This window comes from Guyanagaster necrorhizus (assembly GCF_019112545.1).
Source record: "Guyanagaster necrorhizus MCA 3950 unplaced genomic scaffold BT62scaffold_11, whole genome shotgun sequence".
NCBI classification, from domain to species: domain Eukaryota; kingdom Fungi; phylum Basidiomycota; class Agaricomycetes; order Agaricales; family Physalacriaceae; genus Guyanagaster; species Guyanagaster necrorhizus.
In genome coordinates, this window is record NW_025064890.1 from 1478684 (window position 1) to 1502149 (window position 23466).

At 46.3% G+C, this 23466-nt stretch overlaps 9 protein-coding genes across 9 annotated transcripts; 6 read left to right on the forward strand and 3 right to left on the reverse strand.

The window, feature by feature from the left end:
• Positions 1-143: 143 nt before the first annotated feature.
• BT62DRAFT_919559 (uncharacterized protein) lies at positions 144-967 on the forward strand (the record flags this gene model as incomplete). Its single annotated transcript, XM_043184168.1, has 5 exons — positions 144-228; positions 273-310; positions 351-364; positions 460-679; positions 734-967. The coding sequence occupies 5 exons, from the start codon at positions 144-146 to the stop codon at positions 965-967; spliced, it is 591 nt and encodes a 196-aa protein (XP_043040572.1).
• A 705-nt stretch (positions 968-1672) lies between these two features.
• Positions 1673-3730, reverse strand: BT62DRAFT_1075791 (uncharacterized protein; the record flags this gene model as incomplete). Its single annotated transcript, XM_043179147.1, has 9 exons — positions 1673-1752; positions 1812-1951; positions 2007-2035; positions 2095-2307; positions 2362-2493; positions 2548-2680; positions 2735-2891; positions 3010-3106; positions 3542-3730. The coding sequence occupies 9 exons, from the start codon at positions 3728-3730 to the stop codon at positions 1673-1675; spliced, it is 1170 nt and encodes a 389-aa protein (XP_043040573.1).
• Positions 3731-4176: 446 nt separating this feature from the next.
• On the forward strand, positions 4177-5559 carry BT62DRAFT_1075792 (alpha/beta-hydrolase; the record flags this gene model as incomplete). The annotated part of the gene is made up of 5 exons (XM_043179148.1): positions 4177-4496; positions 4554-4677; positions 4726-4947; positions 4996-5098; positions 5153-5559. 5 exons carry the CDS (start codon positions 4177-4179, stop codon positions 5362-5364), a joined length of 981 nt encoding a protein of 326 aa, XP_043040574.1. The 3' UTR covers positions 5365-5559.
• A 323-nt stretch (positions 5560-5882) lies between these two features.
• On the reverse strand, positions 5883-7238 carry BT62DRAFT_993889 (uncharacterized protein; the record flags this gene model as incomplete). Its single annotated transcript, XM_043190438.1, has 6 exons — positions 6854-7238; positions 6637-6803; positions 6331-6587; positions 6223-6271; positions 6060-6150; positions 5883-5990 (listed from the first exon to the last, which is right to left on the reverse strand). The coding sequence occupies exons 1-6, from the start codon at positions 6902-6904 to the stop codon at positions 5883-5885; spliced, it is 723 nt and encodes a 240-aa protein (XP_043040575.1). The 5' UTR covers positions 6905-7238.
• Positions 7239-7973: 735 nt separating this feature from the next.
• Positions 7974-11653, forward strand: BT62DRAFT_101750 (uncharacterized protein). Its single transcript, XM_043178240.1, has 18 exons — positions 7974-7998; positions 8252-8356; positions 8565-8570; positions 8630-8712; positions 8761-8780; positions 8828-8887; positions 8938-8992; positions 9039-9359; positions 9417-9767; positions 9825-9982; positions 10036-10104; positions 10154-10434; positions 10486-10709; positions 10758-10891; positions 10946-10969; positions 11019-11188; positions 11247-11448; positions 11513-11653. Exons 2-18 carry the CDS (start codon positions 8278-8280, stop codon positions 11571-11573), a joined length of 2298 nt encoding a protein of 765 aa, XP_043040576.1. The 5' UTR covers positions 7974-7998; positions 8252-8277; the 3' UTR covers positions 11574-11653.
• Positions 11654-11827: 174 nt separating this feature from the next.
• Positions 11828-12128, forward strand: BT62DRAFT_931647 (uncharacterized protein). The gene has a single exon (XM_043186171.1). The coding sequence runs from the start codon at positions 11956-11958 to the stop codon at positions 12115-12117; it is 162 nt and encodes a 53-aa protein (XP_043040577.1). The 5' UTR covers positions 11828-11955; the 3' UTR covers positions 12118-12128.
• A 4860-nt stretch (positions 12129-16988) lies between these two features.
• Positions 16989-17789, forward strand: BT62DRAFT_931648 (uncharacterized protein; the record flags this gene model as incomplete). The annotated part of the gene is given in 5 exon segments (XM_043186172.1): positions 16989-17221; positions 17238-17321; positions 17368-17562; positions 17634-17667; positions 17705-17789. Coding segments are annotated over 3 exon segments (257 nt in total), but the record flags the coding sequence as incomplete, so codon positions are not given.
• Positions 17790-18082: 293 nt separating this feature from the next.
• On the reverse strand, positions 18083-18564 carry BT62DRAFT_931649 (uncharacterized protein; the record flags this gene model as incomplete). Its single annotated transcript, XM_043186173.1, is given in 2 exon segments — positions 18083-18300; positions 18316-18564. Coding segments are annotated over 2 exon segments (358 nt in total), but the record flags the coding sequence as incomplete, so codon positions are not given.
• A 1564-nt stretch (positions 18565-20128) lies between these two features.
• Positions 20129-20503, forward strand: BT62DRAFT_893820 (uncharacterized protein; the record flags this gene model as incomplete). Its single annotated transcript, XM_043183159.1, has 1 exon — positions 20129-20503. A coding segment is annotated over one exon (375 nt), but the record flags the coding sequence as incomplete, so codon positions are not given.
• Between the last annotated feature and the right edge of the window lie 2963 nt (positions 20504-23466).

Sequence of the window (23466 nt, forward strand, 5' to 3'; positions counted from 1 at the left end):
TTACACGTACAGACACTAACGAGCTGTCCTTGGCGAAACGTCTGTGTGACCCTACTCTACTACAGAATTCCCGAAACCATACGGTTCCCATCCTCGATATAATACCGATTCCTGACGACGAAGAGCAGCGTGTTTTCATTGCCATGCCAATGCTTAAAGTCTTTGATGATCCACCGTTTCATTGTCGGTCAGAATTTGTTGATGCTTTTCGTCAGCTTCTGGAGGCAGGTATCTGTGCCCTGATATCTTTATCTTCTAACTTTCGTTTGAAGGGTCTCGACTTTATGCACAGCCTCAATATAGCTCATGTGTAAGTGTGCTGTGGTCTTTATCTTCTATATCTGATGCAGAGTTCTGTAGCGACGTGAGTCCACTCAATTTTCTGATGGACTCGTCGAAAGTGTGTCTCAAAGGCTACCATTATGCCAACGATCTGAGTTATGACGGCGTACATTGAAGCCTTCCGACTCGTCCTCGATGTCGCGTTGGGCCAGTACGATATTATATCATCGACTTTGAGAGCGCTCAGGAATGCCCGGAAGGCAAAGAGAATGCCGAGGCTAAGAGGCCTCTCCGATGTGGTACAAAGACGTCACCCGAGTTTTCTCTCTGTCTTCCGTGCAATCCATTCAAATTAGATGTGTACAACGCTGGCGCCACATTCTTCGAACTTTGTGAGGTAAGGATCTATGGACTTTTATATCCGCATCGCGTCGATTTACTCTGCTAATAGAGATATCATGGGATGGATGATTTAAGGCCCCTTCTACTCGAGATGATGTCTGACGATCCGTTCGTCAGACCTAATATGGCAGAGGCTCTAAGAAGGCTCGACGAGCTCGTGTCCTCGAAGGACAAATTATGGCTTCGCGGTCAGATCTGGAAGCTTCGCGGATTGGTAAAACCTTCTTCACATATGGTCCAGTATCTGTGGCGGAAGTTTCCGGTACTTCTTCCTTATTTCTGACCTTAATCGCTCTTTGTCAGTTTGCTATCGTTCTCTTTCATTGCTTTCTGTCTTGCGGTGGGAATTGAATACTATCATTCATATCTTTTACTTCCCATAAAGCTCTCTTTATCATCGGAGTTTTATATGTATACCGTTACATGTAGTACCACGTTCTTTCGGACACCCTTCATAATTTATGACTTGACAATTAATCCTACCTTTCCTCGTGGCACCCTGTTCCTTTTTTGCTCGAAGCCTCGCCATTTACCTGATATCGACTGGCTAGTCGGGCGGCAAAAAAGAGGGTTTTCGGGATCATAGAAAAGGGTCGCAACTTGGCGATCCTTCAAACTAAGGGACCTTCAGCAGGTACACAGGCAACTTTTCGGTGCTATTAAACTAGGTACCCGGTACCTAGGTGGGCGTCCATGTTCACTGTCGTAATGTGGAGCTGATTCCTCAGGTCCGTGGTTTCGAAGTTAGTCTCGTCGTGTATGTTTCAATGACGTTATTATGGATATTGAGCACATGATATGTAGCGTAGAGAAGAACATCATTCACCATCATGCTCCACGGTGCATTAGAACTGGCCCATAGACTACGCGATCATCTTTGAGGCTTCTTCATTAAGATGGATTGTCGAATCTCGATGCAAGTACAAACAAAGCATCCATTCATCCCCTTCGGCTCAGACACATGGATCTCCTCTCAAATTTCGTCACTTCACAAGCGCCTCGAGGTTCGCGCCTGTTCGACTGACTCATCGGTGCCAATGTCGAGGGGCAGGGTTAGAAGCGGCGATTCTACAGTGAAGATAAGGATGTGCTTGGGAATTAAGGTGTTGTATACACGTATATGGTACCTCTGTAGATGTTAAGGGCTTCTTGATTGTGGGATCGGTGCGCAAGCTCGGGATGGCGCAAGGGTCGTAGGACCGTTTGTATGCATTGTGCCTGATGTTTAGTAACAGCTACGTTTGCGAACAATAATGGCCCAATGGTCCTTGAACGTTGAGGTACAGCATCTTTTTCCCGGCTTCAGAAAGTATACCACCGACTGAGGATCTGAGAGCCAATGGAAGAGAAGCTGCCACACTATTCGATACAGCAAAAGGGTGGCCAAGGTTAGAAATAAGGAAGGAGCACTGGGAACTTCCGCCACAGATATTGGGCCGACAGCGATGGAGGTTTTACCAATCTCTGAAACTTCCAGGCCCGATAGCGAAACCATAATTTGTCTTTCGAAGAGACGAGCTCGTCGAGTCTCCGTAGAGCCTCCGCCATATCGGGTGTAGCGAACGGGTCTTCGGACATAATGTCAAGTAGAAGAGGCCGGAAGTCGTCCAATCCATGATATGTCTGATAGCAGAGTTAACCAACAGGATACAGATACAAACGACAATAGATCCCTACCTCACAAAGTTCGAAGGATGTGGCGCCAGCATTGTAGACATCCAATTTGAACGGATTGCACGGAAGACCGAGAGACAACTGTGGAGATGTCTTTACACTACATTCGAACGGCCTATTCGCCTCAGCATTCTCCTTGCCTTCCGGATATTCTCAGGTGCTCTCAAAGTCGATGATATAATATCGGACTGGTGCAACGTGACATCGAGGACGAATAGGGAGGCTCCAATGTACGCCATCATACATTGTGGGGTCGGCATAATGGTAGCCTTTGAGACAGACTTTCGACGAGTCCATAAGGAAATCGAGCAAACTCACATCACTACAGAAACCCAGGATCAGAGATAAGCCGTGTCACATAAGACAAGGAACTTACGTATGAGCTATGTTGAGGCTGTGCATGAAATTGAGACCCTTTAAACAGAAGTTAGAACATGGGTGGTTGTAAGGGGACAGATACTCGTGTCTCCAGAAGTTGACGAAATGCATCGATAAATTCAGACCGGCAATGAAACGGCGGGTCGTAAAACTTTCTGGGCATTGGCATGACCATGAAAATGCCCAGTTCATCACCGTCGGGAATGGGTATGACATTAAGGATTGAAACGGTGTGATTTCACGGATCCTGCAGTACCATAGGGTCGCACGGACGTTTCGGCATGGCAAGCTCGTCAGTGTCTGTACGAGTAACTCGAAGAACGACCTTGGCCTTGTCTTTCATTCTGACGGCATCCAGGATGAGTGGTGTCTGAGGCGACGACAAAATTTCAGTAGGGAAATCCGAATATTAATGAGAGCATTATTCTTGCCGTCGTGAAATGTTCATCCTCAAATGATGCACGAAATTTCCATCTTCTCGTTCCATCCTTTCGAATCCAAGAGGGGCGCCAGACAGGATGGTATCGAGGGCGCAGCATGTATCCCACACTGGCCGGAAACGGCTGATGACTTGCTCAAAAGTTCTCTGAATCATGCCGTTTGTCAGAGATACTCGTAATTCTCGGAGTCAGGAGGGGATTAAAGAGCTTGAATTTCTGAGTCAGAGTGAGTCGAATTTGAAGTCGCCATCTATGTCAAGTGTTAGTTGCTGGTTAAGCATCGCATTTGTCCGGTATTTTGTACGAATGTTCCCAGTACTCTTTCCGTATTTCTGACCTTAATCACCCTTTACAATTCGCTATACCTGGGAAGCCCAGGACCATTGACGGATGTCGGGCGTCCAATATTTTTCCCGCCCTAATAGCTCTGAAGTAAGAAGACCGATCCTGAGGAACTTGCACAAGAGTTCGTAATCTCCCGAGACTTCGGCTTGTATCATCAAGGTCTTACGATGTTGGAACTCGTAACGACAACTGCCAAACACTGCTGGCATATCACCCATATTTCTTCAGTGCTATGTTCAAGTACAACATCAAGATGAGTTTCAGCTATTTATGCTTTGGCTTATACTCAACTTTTTCCCCGAAAGTAGTCAGATTCATGGGATTTTCTAACGTCCCGTTATTCAAGCACTCCGATATGTAAACGTGGCCCGTGAATCATGTAAAACGTTTAATGTTCAACGCTGAATCTGACGTGAATGCCGAGCCTACCGGGCCGAAGTGCTATCCAGCCCTGTTGTTCATCCATCATATTACACGACACGGCCCGCTGATTCAGAAGACCAACTTCTTTACTTCACTCTGTTTCTACTTCGGCCGCTGTATGAACGGGTAAGTAACGTAACCGGAACTGTAAGTTGCGACCCGGGGCAGCAATCACACCGTGATTTGCTTCAGCCGCCTATTTAAACCATTCGTCACGGCGCCTAAAGCCATCATGGATTCCTCCCTGTACAAAGACTTCACGACCTCTAACAGCCATACTTATCATTACTTCTTCTCTCCCCCAAAGGATGACGCCAAGCCGTACCTGCTCTTTCTTCACGGCTTCCCCAGCACTTCTTTCGACTGGCGACACCAGGTTCCATTCTTCCTCAGCGAGGGCTATGGACTCATAGTCCCAGATATGCTCGGCTATGGGGGGTCCTCGAAACCTGCCGACGCAGCAGAATATCGTTCGACCGTTCTCACGAAAGATCTAGTGGAGTTGGTAGACACGGAAAGCGCTACCCGGGTGGTCGCCATTGGCCACGACTGGTTCTTCTTTTCTTTCGATTGTTCGTAATCCTGAGTGTTCTTACCGTTGTCCTCAAGGGGCGCCAAAATCATCAGCCGTCTTGCCAATTACTACCCCGATCGATTCGTCGCATTCGGTCTCTTGGCTGTCGGATATGTCTCGCCAAGTACGGAGTATAATTATGAGCAGTTCCTGGTCATCGTGAGTACACTCTTCTTCCATCTAGCCATAAATTGAAGTGTCTTCTAGTCCAAGAAGACCTTCGGCTACGAACTCTTCGGATACTGGTCCTTCTTCTCCTCAGAGGGCGCCGACAAGATTATCGAAGACAACATGGAATCCTTCTTGCGTCTCTTGTACGCTCAAGACCATAACTTGATGGCCTCCGATTTCGCGCCCATCGGCGCTCTGAAGGCCTACCTCTTGCAGGGAAAAACTGATGGTTCTCTGGCTTCGTATATCACCGAGGAAGTTCGTCGTGCTCATGTTCTCAATGTACATTTCTCACCTTTCATTTAGGAGAAGGACTTCCACAAGAAAGAACTCCTCGACGGCGGCATGGCCAGTTGTCTGAACTGGTACAAAGTCATGACTACGGGGATCGATGCTGAGGATAACAAGGGTGCGCTAACTCGCAATCTCTTGATCGACCTTTGTTTCTTACGTCCGATTTCAGCTGTCCCGGAGGCAAACCTCGAGGTTACGAAGCCCGTTTTCTACGGTGGCGCATTGAAAGACTTAGTCGCCCTCAACGCCCTCAACAAAGCAGGGACCGCTGGGAAATGTAAGAACGCAACTATCCATGAATACGATGGATGCCATTGGGTGATGTGGGAGGCAAAAGATGAAGTTAACCGGGATTTGTTGAGCTGGCTAAAGGCACTGTAATTGCATGACTTTGATTGAATGGAAAGTGGAAAGTGCTGCGATTGGCTGACTACGTTATGTAAGCAACTTAGCTAGGTAAATATACACTAACTCATCAGCTCGTAGTAGAATAAGAGGAAGGGAGGGAGTATGATGAGAGACACTGAAGCCGTCATTAGAAGCAGCGACATTGCACCTAACCCGAAATGTTTCCCGTGAGCTGAATCGCAATGGTATGCCAGGACTGAGCTAGTTTACACAGGAATAGTTCTCGCAGTACCAGGGACCAAGCAGCGTGAGCGGGAACAAATGCATGTAGTTGGGGGACCAGGCTGACGTAGTAATAAGACTGACCCAGAGGCCATACGACAACGTTGTCTGAAAACAATGTATTATGAAGTGACACAAGTTCATGCTGTCACAAAGGCAGGAAGTCTGCATTGGTTATCTTTTCAAAAATGGGGGGGTCCACCTTCTGAGATTCATGTTAAATACTGTTCTTTGTTCACATGTACAGTACAGTCAAGACTTGAGGCAAGTCAGCATGCCACAAAGAAAAAGTTGGTGGCTTCAACGTCATCTTTTGAATGGGATTCGAACCCAAGTCGGGGACTGACATCAGAAATAACTGGGACACTACCAGATACCTGAGGAATCTACTTAGCTTATTGATTTTGGTGTTGTCATGGAAAACACATTCTTATCCAGCCACTAACCTCCGCGGTACAGCTTAAGAATACAGGGAAAATAAACATTCGTGTAGTATCGAAACGTTCATAATGCGTGTTCTGTGACATTCGGTGATATCTATACAATTTACAAAGCAAGCAGCACGGAAAGCCTCATACTCTAACCGTCACATACTTGTACCTCGCGAACCTTTCCTCTTCCAGTTCCCGAACGTAGCTGTGCACAATAAAGAGACCATCTGCAAGAACAGAAGAAAAGTCAGGAATTCGTCGAGAGGGCGCTAGAGGGTCCACGGACAGAATTGAATAAGCCATATAATGGCATAGATAGTTGTAATAGCAGCTTTCGATATTTTGAGCGTTGTGTCGCAGACTTGCTTCGCAGTATCGGCGCTAACATCGACAGAGCTTATGCAATCAGAGGTGTCGTACTTGTTGCTGAATAGGAGGTACAAAGAGTAGGCACCAATCGCCAAACTGACGATAAATGACCCTTTTTGTAGACCGTTGAACGTGGACACAAGGCCTTGCCTCGTGGTCAAGACACCAATCAGGCTTTATGAGCGTCAGATTCAGAACGAAGATGTCAATGGAGGACACTCACCCGAGAAGGGATATAAGGGCAGCAAGGGTGTACACACCAGCGATGGCGTACATGGTGATTTCTCCTGACTTGGAGAGCTTGAGCGTCTTGTTAATGATATCGTGAACATTGAACCAAGCGCCTAATGCTACAAGCGCGCTTCCAGCAAGGGTTAAAGTAGCGATGATCTATGAGACATTCATATTGGTCGACAATTATAGGTGGAGAGTGTGCCTACCAAAGCACCCAAACGGAGGGGCAGACAGCAGAGGAAGTGATGCCAACGCATGATTAGATACAGAAGTCGCTGGTGGTAGGTGCAGACCCAAGGATGAGAGAGGAAGAAGGATGACTAGGCGGGGGCTGGATTCACTCAACTTGAAGGTTTTATAGCGATGTGCGGTGTACAGCCTTGAGTAAATCCAGTGCATCGCTCCGAGATAGTCAGGCGGGCGGAAGTTTCATTCCCATTATAATGCGAGATTGCCTTGATCGCCGGATCTCCATTTAAGTAGAAGCAAATATAACCTCAACACGTTTTCAAGATATTATTACTTTCAAGGTAAGTGAAAGCTCTATAGTGCCCCCTAGAGAGCTCAGCGCAGGAGAACATGAGATTGAAGAATGAACGGGCCTGTACTAAACTTACTGCGAGCAAAGTGTCTCGTAATAATGCTTTCGTTAGAGTCACATGAAGATTTGTGCTTGGCGAACCCTGACTTGGCTAGTGATGGTGAGTCGCTACCTATAACAGTTGCTAGCGTCCGGAGTTTTAACCGAGTCTGAATGAAGCCGATATTTCCCATTTGAGGCACGATGCTGTTCACTTGCGGTTGATAAGGGTTGGTAGTGGCCGTCTTCCTGCTGACCTCAAAGAATTTAGCAGTCATAAGTCTGCCACATTTTTTAAGTTGTAGCCTAGCAGTTCATGCACTTTAGCTTATACGTGAAATGGTAGCTTTCAGGAGTGCTTCCAGTCTCATGAGAAGAAATTTCCTATTATTAGAAGGATACTGACTACATCTGTATGAAGGATGCCGACAGCAAGTCGACGCTGAGCGCTCTCAGTATTGATGATGACGAGCCCCGCAGTCGACCGCATTTGGCCTAAAATTCAAACCCCGGTCAGTAGCAACTGAATTGCTACCATTCACAAAAGACTGACAAATTAATGCCTTGCCCAGAGGGCCCAAAAATTTTGGGGCATATTATCTTTGCATGAATGAGTTCAAAATAAAATTTTGAGGGCCGGAAACTGATTGCATCTCATATGTTAAATGAATCCATACCAGTGCATGGCCGGCTTGATCGTGGCTGTGCCCTGGGCATCGCACCACTGTCTTTGACATCGGGACACACAAAAAATCACTTTAGATTACACTGGTAGGTCTTGTGAAACTTCCTTCTTTCCCTTCCTTCTCTCTCTTTTTCTCTTTTCTTTTTATTTTCTTTTTATTTTATTTCCAGACCGACCCACAAGCATCAGTGGCGAGCCTTCAAGCACTGTCTAGCAGGCGATGTCGGTTGGACTCGGATCTCGCCGGAGGCTAGCATTGGTTTGACGCGTGATTGATGTATAATAGAATTTCAATTTCAACTTCCATTTCCTGACTCTTGTCTCTCCAAACATGGACAGCCTCTTTCATTTTCCGAACCACTACGATGAACCACGACACTCAGGTAATACCGGCTAAGAAGAGGAGATTGGCTGGCGCATGCGATAGGTGTCGTAGAAAGAAAGGTGAGCTCGTTTAGTATAGATACGAGGACACGTTGGACTACGATCCGTGCCGAAATCCGATATGGCGACGCGTTTCGGCAACACGATGTCCATGGCGGACCAATGCCAGAGGCGCGTCCATAAAGCAATAATCTGCTCGGATTTCCAGCCCAGCGACAATGTTATTCTTGCTAATGTTATTTTCTGTCGCTGACCTCTTTTTTCGTAGTCAAATGTATAAATTATAAGTTTTTCTCAGCCTTGAACAAATTCAAACGCTGTCTCTCTGTACAGGTGATAGCTCTACCACGTTAGGCAATCGTTGTTCAAACTGTGTCGCATTCGATGCAGAGTGCACGCATGGGGATCTGATCAAGGTACGCCTGCATTCTTTGATGGAATATACAATATCAAGAACTCTGTAGAAACGTGGGCCAAAACCAATGTCCGTCTTATCTGTATCAACGCTCAACTTGATGCTGATCTTGGCAGGTATACTCAAGAGTCCCTTCCTGCCGCATCGCACACAGAGAGAGATGGGTCTGACATTAGGTGCGTTATATATCATGTGATTCTGCTTAAAGTAATGAACTGGTGAACAGCTATGTACAGCACTTGGAAAGACGCGTGAACCAGCTGGAAAGTACGCTTAAAGAGGTGTGAATATTATGTCTGGTCTCCGACTTTCTCTCACTCATCATAGCTCAATCCGGATGTCGAGCTACCAGAAGCAGCAGCAGGACGAGACATATCACCCGATTATATGCCGATATACTCGTATGCAAGTACATCCCGACGATCGAGTGAATCACTCGAACCAGCCCAGCCTGAAGATGACTTTTCACATCCCGATCTCGTGGAAAATATGAAAAATATGTCGATTCGTGAAGGCAAACACTTTAGCGAGAGGTATTTTGGACCGTCAAGTACCTTTTCGCTGCTTACCAGTGTCCTATCCATCAAAAAGAAATACACGGGTAGTGACAATACGATGCAGCTGAAAGACTACTTCAGTTTACAGCCTGTGTGTCCTGTTTCGGCTTTGAGTCTCTCTTGTGCTTACGATCCTTGACCTTGTTAGTGGGAGCGTGCGACGGCGGACGCTGAAACCCCCCGTTATATATATCCCGACAATGACCTCATCCGGAGCCTCGTTGCCATCTATTTCGAAACAATTAATCCAATTTTTCCTATTCTGCACCGACCTACATTCGAAAAGCACGTTGACGAAGGATTGCATTTCCGAGATTATAATTTCGGTGCTGCACTACTTCTTGTTTTGGCTGTTGCTTCGCGATATTCTGACGATCCCCGAGTATTGGCACATCCCAGCTCCAAGCTTTCTTCAGGATGGAGATTCTTCGAGCAGGTCCGCATTTTCAAAAACGCCATTTACACTCCTCCATCCTTGTATGAGCTCCAATTCGCTGTTGTATGCTCGATCTTTTTCCTTTTCTATTCGTAATGATGCTAAGGCGTTCTCTGACAGCTCGGGGCCATATACTCAATTGGAACATCTATTCCTGACTTTAACTGGACAATGATTGGGATTGGCCTACGTTCTGCGATAGAGATAGGGCTGCACAGACGAAAGCCTGAAGGTCACAAGTTAACAGTCGACGACGAACTCAAGAAGCGATCTTTTTGGTACACTTACTCACCTGAGTGTCAAAGCGAGATGTTGATGGAATGTCATATAGGGCGCTTACCATATTCGACAGACTCATCAGTATATATTTTGGACGCCCTACCATGGTACATGAAGAGGAGTATGTTGTTTCTACGATTACGATTTTTTCGCTGAACGATCCGCTACAGCTTCGACCTAGAGCGGCCAATTGAATGCGATGACGAATATTGGGAAATAGCTCCAGATGGCCAAGTACAGTTCCATCAACCGGCCGCCAAACCTTCAAAAATCAGTTTTTTCATTGCCTCGATACGGTTAAGCGAGATAATCTCGTTTGTCGTGAAGACATTGTATTCTATTAAGAAAGGTCAAGAAATGTTAGGTCTCACAGGAAAAGGTTGGGAGCAGCGAATAGTTGCTGATGTAGACTCATCCCTGAACGCGTGGGTGGATTCGATCCCTGATCATCGTATGTGTCTGGTCGTCTCTATTTAACACGCTACTGACGCTGTCGTCTTAGTACGCTGGGATCCCAAACGCGAGAACAGAGAATTTTTGTATCAGTCCGCGGCCCTATATAGCATCTACTACATGCTCCAGATACTCATACATCGACCCTTCCTACACACAGACTCTCCATTATCGATACCCTCCCTCGTCATTTGCACGAACGCGGCCAGATCGTGCTCTCGAATCCTTGAAGTTCACATGACTAGAATGAAGACCGTCACTCCTCACATAATTGTACGTGTCAAACCCTCCTCCTGTTCCATTGATTTACGCTTAACGCAGATGGGTGCGTTCACCTCTGGTGCCGTGCTCGCTATGAATATCTGGAGTGGCAAACGGGCGGGTCATGCCTCTAATGCAAAGGACCTGGCCGGTTTCGATTTGTGTCTAGCCATCTTCAAAGATGCCGCCGATACGTGCGTATTGGACCTTTCTGTATTTTGATGGAATTAACATTGTCCTGTCAATAGGTGGAACGTAGCTGGACGTTCACTGTGAGTACTTCGAAGATCTGCACTTGCATGACCGCTGATAGGTCCCTAGCACCTTGTTTAAGCTTATGGCTGCCGTGGAGAGCGCCAAATCATTAGATGACTCTACCGTTCCCCCAACACGACCTGAAGAAAGAGCTACTCCCGTTCCAGTGGCTTCTCTGTGGAGCTTGTACGATACTGTGCCAAGCGTTACACGTCTTCAAGGAGTTCAACCCTTTGGTACCAAAGCCTTTTCCTCTTCGTCGGTAATATTTACTCACGATATCTTACCTCTTAGTTGAGCAACCATCCTCTGACACTTACACGGCGAGTCAGCTCGACCTTGGCCTCCCCTTTGACTGGAAAAACGAAGCCAACGAAGCCAACCTTGGGTTCTCAACTTCCCCCCAGCCGCCATTTCTCAATATGGAATCAGGGCTGTCTGGGGAACTTTCGAACAGCACGATCGACATGTGGACCGGTGCTCCTCTTGGATTCAGGTAGGATATCCCTGTTTTTTTTTTCTTTTTTCGGTGAGGTTTGTTGATGTTTCGCGGAACCTAGCTTGTCGGAGTGGAATGCCTATATTGCCAACATGGCACCCGGAAATAATGGACAACCTTGACAAGTCGTGTACATGGGTCGGCGAGGTTACATGCGCCGGTACAGACATGCCTTATCGTATAAATGCAGATGTATACTAACACAACTGTATCATAGTTCTATTACAGTGCTCTTATGTATAAAGATAGTGGCTTATAGATTTATAAGAGGCCGTGCAAGACATGACATGCTCGAACCTCACTTCTCTGTCTCAAACCACAACATTGCACTCCAATATTGGCCCATGCTTGGTGCATATCTACTCTTTTGCAGCTGGTAAAAGGAATACCACTTTCCAGCTATTGCTAGACGACTCAGAGCAATCTACACCCCGCTCAAACCAATTGGCAACCGTTGGTACGTCTCCTTTAGAGTCGTTCTAGAAGCCAAAGTTTACTCAGTCAATGGGGTTGAAGCCAATCCCCGTAGCATTCCTTTATTTATACACCGACCTAGGTACATTCCTTTATCTTCTACTCTTATATTTCAACCCGACAGTATATATATCCCCTGGTTACATGTGCTACCTCAGTCGTTTCACCCTTACTGCGCCGACTAAGTTCTAACTACTCCGTTCACTTACTTTTAAATACATATAAGCAGTATACATCCCTGGTCTCATACACCATGGCCCAAGTGTCACCTTTTCCCTATCCTTCCTGCCATCTTCGCTCATTGAAAGATGGATGCAGAATCGTCGGTCGACCTCCCCCCTATGAAGCCCTGCTAGGATCTGACATATCGCCAGACTCTCCAAACACATTCAAACACTCTATTCTCTCTCTTATTCGTGAAGCACGTATGGAGCTTTCTCAGTACGAGACGAGTCCATTATTCGCAATCTGGAATCGACTATAATAGAGGCTGAAGCCCAAAAGTTCATCGACGACCACGTGTCGCTCCCTCCACCTGTCCATGCACTTCCTCCCGAGGTTTTGACAGAGATATTCCTGCTCACTTGCACGAGGCCATACACTGTGTTTGGATCTCGCAATTGTGAGCCCCAGTGGATAGGAGGGGGTTTGTCGACAATGGCATGATATTGCTTGGAGCACTCCCACATTGTGGGTCATCTTTCATACTCTCATGGAACCCACCCATGACAAGAGGAAAGTGTCAACTAAAAACTATTGGACAACACACTTGAGCAAAGTCATCAAAGCCAGTTAGTTGTCTGTAGGCCAAGCCATATTTCTAGACCCATCCATCATCGAGAATTTGGTTCAGTGCTCATCACACTGGGAAGCCATCTGTCTGGACAGCTCTTTGATAAACTCTTTCATTTCTATTTACCCTCCTTGATCTAAGTTCAGTACAGTATGATAGAATGGCCACTAACTTGAATCCATTCCATTCCAAGAAGCATCTAACCTGAAATGCCTCACATTTCAGATATATTTGCTTTCATGCCATGATGCCGATCAAGCATCCATTGGTATAAGCTGGTCCAGGCCAGTGGCCGCAGATTACACATTTGAGTATATAGAATATATAGAACCTAGTGCTTAAACATTTATATTCTTCATCACTTCCCTAACATCGAAGTGTTGGAAGAATCTGCTGCTATTTTAACCCTGAGCACTACACCATGGCCGCTTACTCTGTCGAAGCTTCGTTCACTTAGCATCAGCTCCCCACGGTTGCTACCCTTTCTCATCTGTCCCTCACTGGAGCACGTATCATTCGAAGGACACACTGATGTCTTCCCTACAGGATTCTTCTCTCAATTCATCCTCAAGTCCGAATGCCAGCTACAGTCCCTTGAATTTCAAGGGATGTGCAATGAAGTATCTTCAAACCCAGTCGAGGTTTTCTTATCTGTGTCTAGTCTCAGTAAACTTGTATTATTCATGGAGGGTTATGACGGGGAAGCCGATGAAATCTTCAAATGTCTCACGGCAGTCAAGTCCACAGGATTGGATATATTGCTTCCCAACTTGGCCCTTTTTGAATTGAAGATGCATGCAATCTTTCCGGGCGACGAAAAAGTGGATTCGGCTCTGGTCACAATGATTAACAGCCGTTGGAATAATCCCCTGGAATCGAGATCGTATCGACTCATCATCCTCAGGTGCCACAGAGCCGGCATTGGAAGTAGGGATGAAGATGGAATGGTAGAAGATGAAAATGAACGAGTCACGCGAAATCTCATAACTTTGTCCCCACATTGATCACCTTCAAACTTTAAAAAGGGAAGGATTAGATATATCCATCATTGTCAAAGGTGATGTTCAGGAGTTTTTATCCTCTCCTCATGGTTTCTTTGTATTTCAATGCCTATAATCTTCTCTGGTCTCCCAATGTCCTTCACATTGAATAAACCCTTTAGCTGTTTCTTGACTGCATCCAATTCTTCAACTGTCTTCATAAAAATGAGTAAGTCATCAACCCAGACTGTTACTACAGTCTTCTTTCCACTGATAACTTATTTGTAGACACAATGATCAGCCTGTTGCTTTGAGAATCCAATTTCTGACATTTTTCTATTGACTTCCCAGTTCCATTGTCATCCTGACTGTTTGAGACCATATAATGTCTTGTGTAGTCAACAAACATGGCCTGTACCATCATTATAACACTCTGGCTACTGCATATAAATTTCCCCCTCAAGTCAGCCATTTAGATATGCTTTTCTGACATCTATCTGTGCAATTTCAAGGTCCTCTATGGCTGCAATTCCAAAGGCTGCTCTGACAGATTCTAGGCATACTACTGGTACAAATATCTTGAAGAAATCAATTCCTGGAATCTGAGAATATCTCTGTGCTATCAGACGTGCTTTGTATCATGAAACATGCCCATTCTGATTGAATTTCTTTGTGAAAATCCACTTGCTGCCTATAGGAGATCTTCCTGAAGGTAAATACTCTACAGTGTATATCTCTATTGCTTCTATAACACTCATCTCCTCATCCATAGCTTCCTTCCATTTCAGCCATTCTCTTGATACTTTAGCTTTGTCTAAGGTTCTGGGTACATCATCAAAGTCAGTGTCCTCTCTGGCCAAGTAACTCCATACTAGATTTGCAAAATGCTTCTCTGAAGTCATTTCTGTATGTGTTTTAGCTTCCCTGGGTATAGCTGGAGGCCTGGAATCAGGGTTTCCAAGTGCCTTATAATTATAGTCTTATAAATTTCAAGGTGAGTTGTGAGGTTTTTCTTCTTGCAACTTTGTGTTTATAGATGCAGTTGGATGTCTTGATGGTATGGATTGCCTCTGTACTTCATTAGGATGCTTGGAATATATTTCTGTTGGGTTAGTATGACTACTGGTGTCATTTGGCTGAATTCCTCCTTCACTATTCAATTCCTGAAGTTCAGAGATGAGTTGTGGGTCATTTGACTCCAATTCTGCCTCTCAATCCATGACTTGTCCCTGCTTATGAATGCAACTGTCTTGCATTGTTCTGCAAATATAAAGTTTCTTGATACATATATGAATTGAGTTTTGGGATCATAAATGCAATATAATACTTTGACCCCTGAGTCTTGTATTCTATACCATAGACAACATAACATATCCCTGTACTCATACAGCAGCAGAACAGTCAGGACATACATATGGAATCCTCTATAATGATTCAAGATCAAGATCTGCTTAGATATCAACATATAAGTGATCAAAGCAAAAATGAACAAATGAATCTTATTTTAAGTACCTGGGAAAGCAACAAAGTTTGAGCACGGATTTCGGATCTCTAATGCTTGCAGTAACAATTCCGTAAGATTCATATCAAAAAAAGTCATTCTTCAACTTGACTCTCTCACTAGGAATCGTACCCAGCTTTCGGACAACAAACTAAGGTGTGCTGACCAATTGACCACCAGAAAGACATTTATTTCTGGCCATTTTCTAATATTCTGTTTACCCACGCCAATCAACTTGAACTGAAGTGCCGGCTGTCGTGCCCACAGGTTTGGTTGCAGATGGCCCTAAATCATATCACCCAAAAAAATTGTGCTTTCCTCTGCTTTCAAGACACTGAACTTTGAATGTTCTGTTTTGGCATCTTTGAATAACCTCTTCTCAACCAGAACCTCTTCCTCCATAGTGTAGGAGTTGAGGGGACCAGACACTGAGCGAGTGTCAGCAGGGCAACATCTGCCTTAAAGCTAAGCATAGGATAGTCACTCGTCTTCCTCCAAGGTCTCAAGGCTCGGACAGAGATGGAGAAACCTGAGTGTTGGCTCAACCTCATGCATCTCATCTTCCCACCATACGGTCAGGTATGTAATTTGGGACCATTGCGCTTTCACCAGGCCTGGATTGAAGTCGGTGAATGCTTTGTAGTATGATATGCGCAATTGAAGAGATCTGAGATTCGGTGTGTTTCTGAAGACACCCAACGTAGTGGAAAGTGCATATGTGTCTTGCGCACCCACAGCGGTTCGCAGTTTGGAACAACGCGCACACCAGTTAAAATGTATGCTGAAAGAGGGTCCGACTGCGAGTTTCTTAAGATTTGCCGTAGCTCAATCTGGACGCAAGTCTACCCAAAGGAAGTTTAAGGAATGGCAGGGAGAGAGACCTTGCCCGAATGTCTACCAATATCCATATACCCTTGCACACCTGGACAGGGCCATGAAGTTTTGGTGCCGAAGGAGGTCTTTTCATGTCTGGCCTTGGAAAGCTTGAAAAAATTGTCACTTCGCTATTTCCAGAGCTTTAGCCAGAGGTATTTTGGGACCATCAAGCAGTTCTCACTCCTCTCAAAGATCATATCTATCAAAAACCGTCCATGAGAAACAATATTGTAGTATGACTCCCAGAGCATTTCGATTACATCCTGTGTATCTTGCTTTGCGCTATGTGCTCATGATTCACAAACGTCGACTCTGATAGTGAGAGCGGACAACAGCCGGCGCTGAAACTTCTCATTATGTATACCCCCGACCATGACCTCATCCGGGGCCTCGTTGCCATCTATTTCGACGCAATCAATCCAGTTGTTGCTGTTCGTCACCAACGCACATTCGAAACGGATGTTGATGATGGATTGCCTTTGATTTCGTTGCTGCGCTACTTCTTATCGAGCCGTCGCTTCATAGGATTCCGATGACCCACGAGTTTTGGCTCCGAGCTTTTTCTTCAGGATGGAGATTCCTCGAGCAAGTCCTTGTCTTCAAAAATGAAGTTTATGCTCCTCCATGCTTTTATGAACTTCAGGTCACTGCTCTAAGTCTGGATTACCTACATGCTCCATCTGACTAAAGGTCAATCTAGCTCGGGGCCGTAAACACTTCTGTTCCTAAGTTTGGCCGAACCATCATGGTGGGACTGCGACAGGTATAGGACTACATAGACGGGTGCCGGAGGGTTGCAAGTTAAAATCCAGCGACAAACTCAAGAAATGATTCCTTCTGGTGTGCATAATCTTTTTACGGGGCAGCGCGGGACGTGTATGAAATTATACACAGCCAACTGATTCTACTCGATCGCCTCCTAGCAGTACAGGTTGGTCAACTTGCCACGGCGCACCAAGAGGAGCATACCACTTCAACAGAATATAAAACTTTCTTTTGAAAAATCTTTAATAGAGCTGCCAGTTGAATGCGACGGTGAATAGTTTAAGAGAATGGGATCGACAACCAGTTCTTGCACCTAGTAATCTTTTCGCCACGAGTCTGAGACTCATGATTGCCAATATGCACGTTGCAAAAAATGAGGGGGGGGGCAAGCAAGCCATTTTCGTTTGCGGTTCGAAACCGTTTACATATCCAAAACCTTGACTGACACCTCGCCTTCACAAAATAGACCAGGACCCCCTTCCGGTGCTTAGCCACACTTGAAGATAAATCGTAGCGGTCACAGCTCACAAGGCAGTCAAAACCGATGACTTGATGAAAATCTACTCCACACATTTGAAAACCAAACGGCATGCATGCGATTACCCCCGCCCTTCTATGAAGGGCAGACAAAAGAATGCCATGGACAAATGTCACCAGCTCTCTGGTTGGGAGTCGAACCCGACAGCATGTAGTGGCCGATGCACTATCAGAGAATGAGTCCTGGCAGGAATCAGATCAAGTAATGAGGGTATTATAAAATGTTGGGTGTGCAGGAGACACAGCTATGATGAATGTGTTTAGGAATTTAGAACGAGCGAGTGCCAGGGGAACGGAATAGATTACTTATTGATGTTCTTCTGTAAGAGATGGGTCTTGCACCTAAAGTCCTATCGGCGCCACCCGGTCCAGCCCAAGAGTTGAAAGAACTAGATATAGTCGTTGATGCGCTCATTGTAAAGTTAGTTATGTAATGAATCACCTATGTGTTTTGCTCGAAAATCAGAACTTGCGAGCCCTAGCAGAAACGACAGTGGAGACACAAAACCATTACCAAGTTCTTCAAGATGATCTTTTGGGGAATCGAACCCGAGATGTGATGTAAAGTACTAACCGTTGCGCTACAGAGATCGTGGTAGGGTTTAGGACAAAGACAAGTTCTTGCCTGAAGAACCGCATCCGTCTGCATTTTTCTTCTGAAATCAGAAATGTAACAGACAGAAAGGCAAGAAAAAGTTCTCACCGGTGATATTATTAATCTCTGAGGGAACTGAACCCATGACGCGATGTACACTAACCATTGTACCGACAGAGACCGTAGTAACGTATGAAACAACTTGAAGAAGATGAGGTCTTCCTGAATAAGTTGCCGCACCCCTGGCGGAGAATATCTCTTGATGTAGAGGAAATGCCAAAATAAAAATGATAACACCCTTCTGATTTTCTCGCTGGGAGTCGAACCCGGCAGACGATATCCTGTTTCCAGACAGTCAAAGCTGACATTAAAGTGAAGTGAAAAGGAACGCACCAAATCCCGTAGACTGGAAGTAGGAGTATAATAGAAGAGAAACGGTTCTACGTTCGCGCTTTCAAAGTCAACGTATATGGATCGAGCCATATCACTCCGACACATATAAGCATACCAAGTTGATTGCTTGGTTTAATCTTTAGCGAAGACAGTCCATGTGAACACGGATTGCTAGCTAGATGATCAACTGGAACCTGGAGTCGTCGCTGGGTTTGCCAAAAAAAAAAAACAATCAAGCAACAGTAAGAAGGAATACCCTGTAGCTGGAGTCGAACCTAGTGAATGTGTGTGTACGGACCGATACACCATTAAAGGGACAAAGAAAACTAGTCAAGGAAGCGTACATCTTCTCCGTAAATTCAGAACAGCAGAAGTGGAACGGAGGCATGACAAAAAGTTTGAAAGCCTTCAATCGTACTGGGCATTGATCTCTAAGAGAATCGAACGCATGATGTGGTTTCCACTAACCGTTGCACTGAAAGAGACCACGGTGGAGAAAGAGGGAGAGGGGGAGAGAGACTAGAAGAAACAAGAAGACGAGGTCCTTGAACCTTGCCGAACAAATTGCGGTACTTCAAGTGGAGAATCGTGGAGAATAGTTCTTGCTGTCTATCGAACAAAAAGCCGAATAAAATATGGAGGCTACAGCATGTGCAGATTTTCTCACCTGCATTCAAACCCAGCAGATTGGGTGCTTATTTCCAGTTAGTCAAAAGCGATGTTGAACACAGACCAAAGAACCCCGCAGGCTGGGAATACAACAAAAATGCCCACTCTTTCAGTTACCCCAAAGTCGATTTATAACTGAGCGGTGAGCACAAGTTGTCAAGTGTCTGCAGTGAGGACAACCAGAAGATTATGAAAGAGAGAACTTGAATTCGGGCTCTGGGACTCTAGAGTCATCTCCGGGTTTGCGAAAACGATGACAACTCGCGGCATAACCCTGTAGCTGGGAATTGAACCTAGCTTCCGTGAAGGAGATGCGAGTGCACGAACCGATGCACCATCAAAGGGATGGAAATCTACGCAGAGGAGTGCATACTATCTCCAAAGTACAAGTACAAGCCTTCGGCGAGGGAAAGATCAGACACAATTCGCGCAGTTCAAATAGCTAGTCATTATGTACTTGTTCATCGAGTTCAAAAGACTGGTTGTTCGCGAGGAGTCGCGTTTTTTTTGTAACCAAGTCGCCAGAGAAGTTTTGGAGCACGGTACGCAGGCTCTCGTCCAGAAACCGTGGTCCAGTGCATACTCAGACAGTCACTTCAAGGAAGATGTCCTGCCAAATCTGCTGAATTGGGGCGCCAATGACACTGGAGAATAGAGTAAGATTGAAGCGGGACCATGATGTAGATACCATTCAACGCCGCGTAAGCGACGGTAGTAAATGCGCCTTCGCACATAGAATTGCCACTGCCTGTCGGCGATAAACCAGAAAGGTTGTGACCGTTATGGCTGTGTGACAGTTCCGATTTTGAATTTGCAGTTTCTCCTTGAATCTCATCCAGCATAAGCTCGCACACTCCCTGTTCCTCACGCGTCATCTTTCTGTTTGATGTTGGCCGGCGAGTAATGCCTCTCGCTCATCTTCGACCGAGTCAGGCTGCAGCTCACCAATCGCATAGCAGCATTCCGTGTACCGTTTGAGATGACTTACAGTACAAAAGGCAGGGGAACTGGTGGCAGGCATCCACCAAAATATGGAGAAATTTGCAGAGATCCAAGGGAGAGAAATCAACGATGATACCCTTCAATAGCACTAAACGCGTTCGTTCCCCATCCTCGAAACGGAACGCGCGTCAATCGAGAAGACCGCGCGAGAAACACACCAATATGGTCCCACAGACCGCCATGCCTTCGACGCTCCCAATCCTCAGCCCGACACCCCGATCCTCGTCTTCTTATACGGTGGCGGATTCAACACAGGTGCACGCACGCTCCCGGCCCCCGCGTCCATCATCTACCACAACCTCGGCTCCTTCACTACCCGCGGGTTCATCACCGTCGTCCCCGACTACCGCCTTGCCGACTCTCGTGTACAGTTCCCTGGCGAGCGCGATGCAATGCAATGGGTCATGGACAACCTGTCCTTCCCCGACTCTGACACTATCTCCTCGGCCATTCGGCGGGGGCGATGAACATGTTCACCATCCTCGCCCTCCTGGAGCTGCTGTACTCTTCCACTTTGCAACCCCCGTATCAAAGGCGCGGCCCGTACACGTTTGAGGACATGCCAGCAGATATGAAAAAATTCCCGTCGGGCTGTACTACGGTGCAGGCGTTGAGACCAAGCAGAGAGTGCCATTAACGTTGTTAGATTCGGCGAGTGTACCGAATTCGAAGCTGTTGCTCGATATTGGTGAGAGGGATATCCCTGTTTGCACCCCGCTCTGGAGAAATTCGGCGGAGCTTTGAAGACAGGAGGCACGTCGTACGAGGAGTTTATCGCCCAGGGGGTATAATCACGTTAGTTTGGTGTTTGCGCTTGGGACAGGGCAGGGTGAGGAGTGGGCGGAGGACGCGGTCAAGTGGATTTATGCCCCGCGGGCCTTCATTACATGACCTATCACATTCTGTGGACGCGTTAGACCAGCATGCAGAGAGCTCCTGAATGAAAAATAGCATGTTGCGATACTACATAGCCCAATAGCAATAGCTTTCCTCTAATCGGTGCGAGGATTTACATCCATAAAATGACGCCAAAGTTGCCGCAGAAATATCGCTCCAGCTGGGAGTCGAACCCATCCCTCTGTCCGCAACAACCAATGCACAAGGAACGTATAACCTATGGCGCAATGGAATTACCTTTCCCCGAGGTCTCGAGGGCTAACATAAACATCCTGGGTGTGGATTTGCAATTCAAGTGTTACCACGAGATAAGGTGGAAGTACGTCGACCCACATGGCCCCAAATTAAAAAGATAGCCACAACGCTTCGAGGTCTCTTTGCCTAGAAGTCGAATCCAGTGCCCATCACGTAACCGATATACGACGGGAGACAAATGCTCTAGTATATATTACCATGATGGCAACAACGACGTCGCCTCTCCATCAAAGTCTTCTGTCTTTTTGTTTCATGGATACAAGAAACGGATCGGCTTGGGGGAGAGAACTATGTCTTGTAGTCCCTTGAAATGGGAGTACATTCATATTAGTAGAGGCGTGCAGAGTCCGCCCAGGCAAAAATGGATGCATTGAGTATCTCCTTACCTGGGAGTCGAACCCAGAAGCGTTTGCATAACCTTTATACTACGGGAGACAGGACTCGAGCCACAAACGTAGCCATGACTCCACAGCAAATCACTACGGCACAGTCCTGTTTCCTTCCGCATTTTTGTCCTGGCCAAAGATTGGACAGAGTAGAATCTCCGTCGAAATACAGAAAAGGACGAACAGCTCAAGTAGTGTTGGATAATGTCTAGTTGGGAGTCGAACCCAGTTCTCATGCCAATGCTATACACCAAGAAATTCAAATTGCAGCCAGTGTCCGAACCGAATTCCTTGCTCGCAGTAGCCGATACACTACATAAATCGCAGCGGGGTGAGGCCAGGTTCGAATTTTCCCAGGAAGCTTCAGCCAATGGGCCGTAAAGGGCAAGGACTGCATGGCCGACGGATGCGGGGATCAGGTTCCCGATTCTTGGCCTGCAGCTATGGACAGAGGAAATGTACGGGAAAGGAACAAGCAGGTAAGCAAGCTTCTGCTTGAAAGAAAAGGGCGATTGAGAATTTCCCATATCTCCAGCCAGGAATCGAGACCAATTCACTACCGGAGCACAGCGAACCTCGAACAGGGGGTGGTACTCCCGTGTGTTGTTGAGAGCGGCGGGAAGAGAAAAATATACAGAGTCGAACAAGGAGGCAGAGATACGAAACCTCTCGGGATACATCGCACATCCAGGATGGTAGTATAACTTAGAGGCGATCCTGCAAGAGAGAGAGAGAGAGAGAGAGAGGGCAGTGGCAGAGCTGATAATCGAGTGTGTGGCAGACTTGGGGATTCCATGTCGTTGAGCGGAAAGAAAGAAGGCCAGGTTTTGCTTCAGAGTGCTGGCAGTGTGGAGCAAGTTCGACGATTGCTGTCCTATCCAAAAAAAATATCCATCCCTCCATGCTTCGGTTAGGAATCGAACCCAACATTCCAATATACCACCGACGAACAGAGACCACCATCCAGAAGAAACGTTCTGTCTCTTGATCTCGCCACACAAAATCTCTCCTTTCGCGATAAGAATAAGGTTTATGATGGTGTGCTTAGAGAAACAGCATCGTCCGTTCGGGACGTTGGTTGAGGGCCGAGTCTCGACTCCGACGCTCAAACGATGCATTGTCGTTCATTTAATGAAGCACCAGCGCTTGAAATAGATGGTGTACTAGTGGCCAGCCTGACTCTGACTAAAAACAAGAGCGCTGCGCATTGTCAAAGATTCTCGCAGGTTGGGAGTCGAACCTAATATATACACGTGGCTTGCTGCACCCGATATACAACCAGAGAACTGGAAATGGGAGAAGATATCGGCATGGCTTTTACTCCTCAGTGAGTCAGGAAAGGGTTACCAGTCCAGCGTCTCAGAAAGGACGCGGCACGGTAAACGAATTATTCTTCCCGCGACTCGGCGCTAGTGTGTTTGTGGGAATAAAATGAGCATCTGACGTTTGAGCTCCAGAGTGCCTTGCTCACTGCTCAGGTTTTGGTTTAGATGTAGCCATTGGAGACAAACCAATTTCGCGCCAAAGACGTGTTCCGGCTTCTTAAACTCTGGTTGTGCAAACGCTAAAACAGGCGCGTGCACTAACCGATAGACTATCAAAGACAGCTTTATCGCCGGTTACTCATCATGTTTTTCTTTCTCGCCTGTTTTTCACCCACTGCAGACCGGTCAACTGCAGCGCTATTTTCCAGAAAACTGCAGGGCCTCGTGTCCTCTGCTTTCGAGATGCTGAGCTTCGAATGTTCTGTTGGGCATCTTCGAATAACTCTTCTCAATCGAAAACCGTTCCTCCATCAAATAAGACGAAATCAAAACTAGAGTCCAAATCAGATCGACAATAATGTTTTGCCGAAAAAAGGTGACCACGGATTGGAATGCGTTATTTGAAGA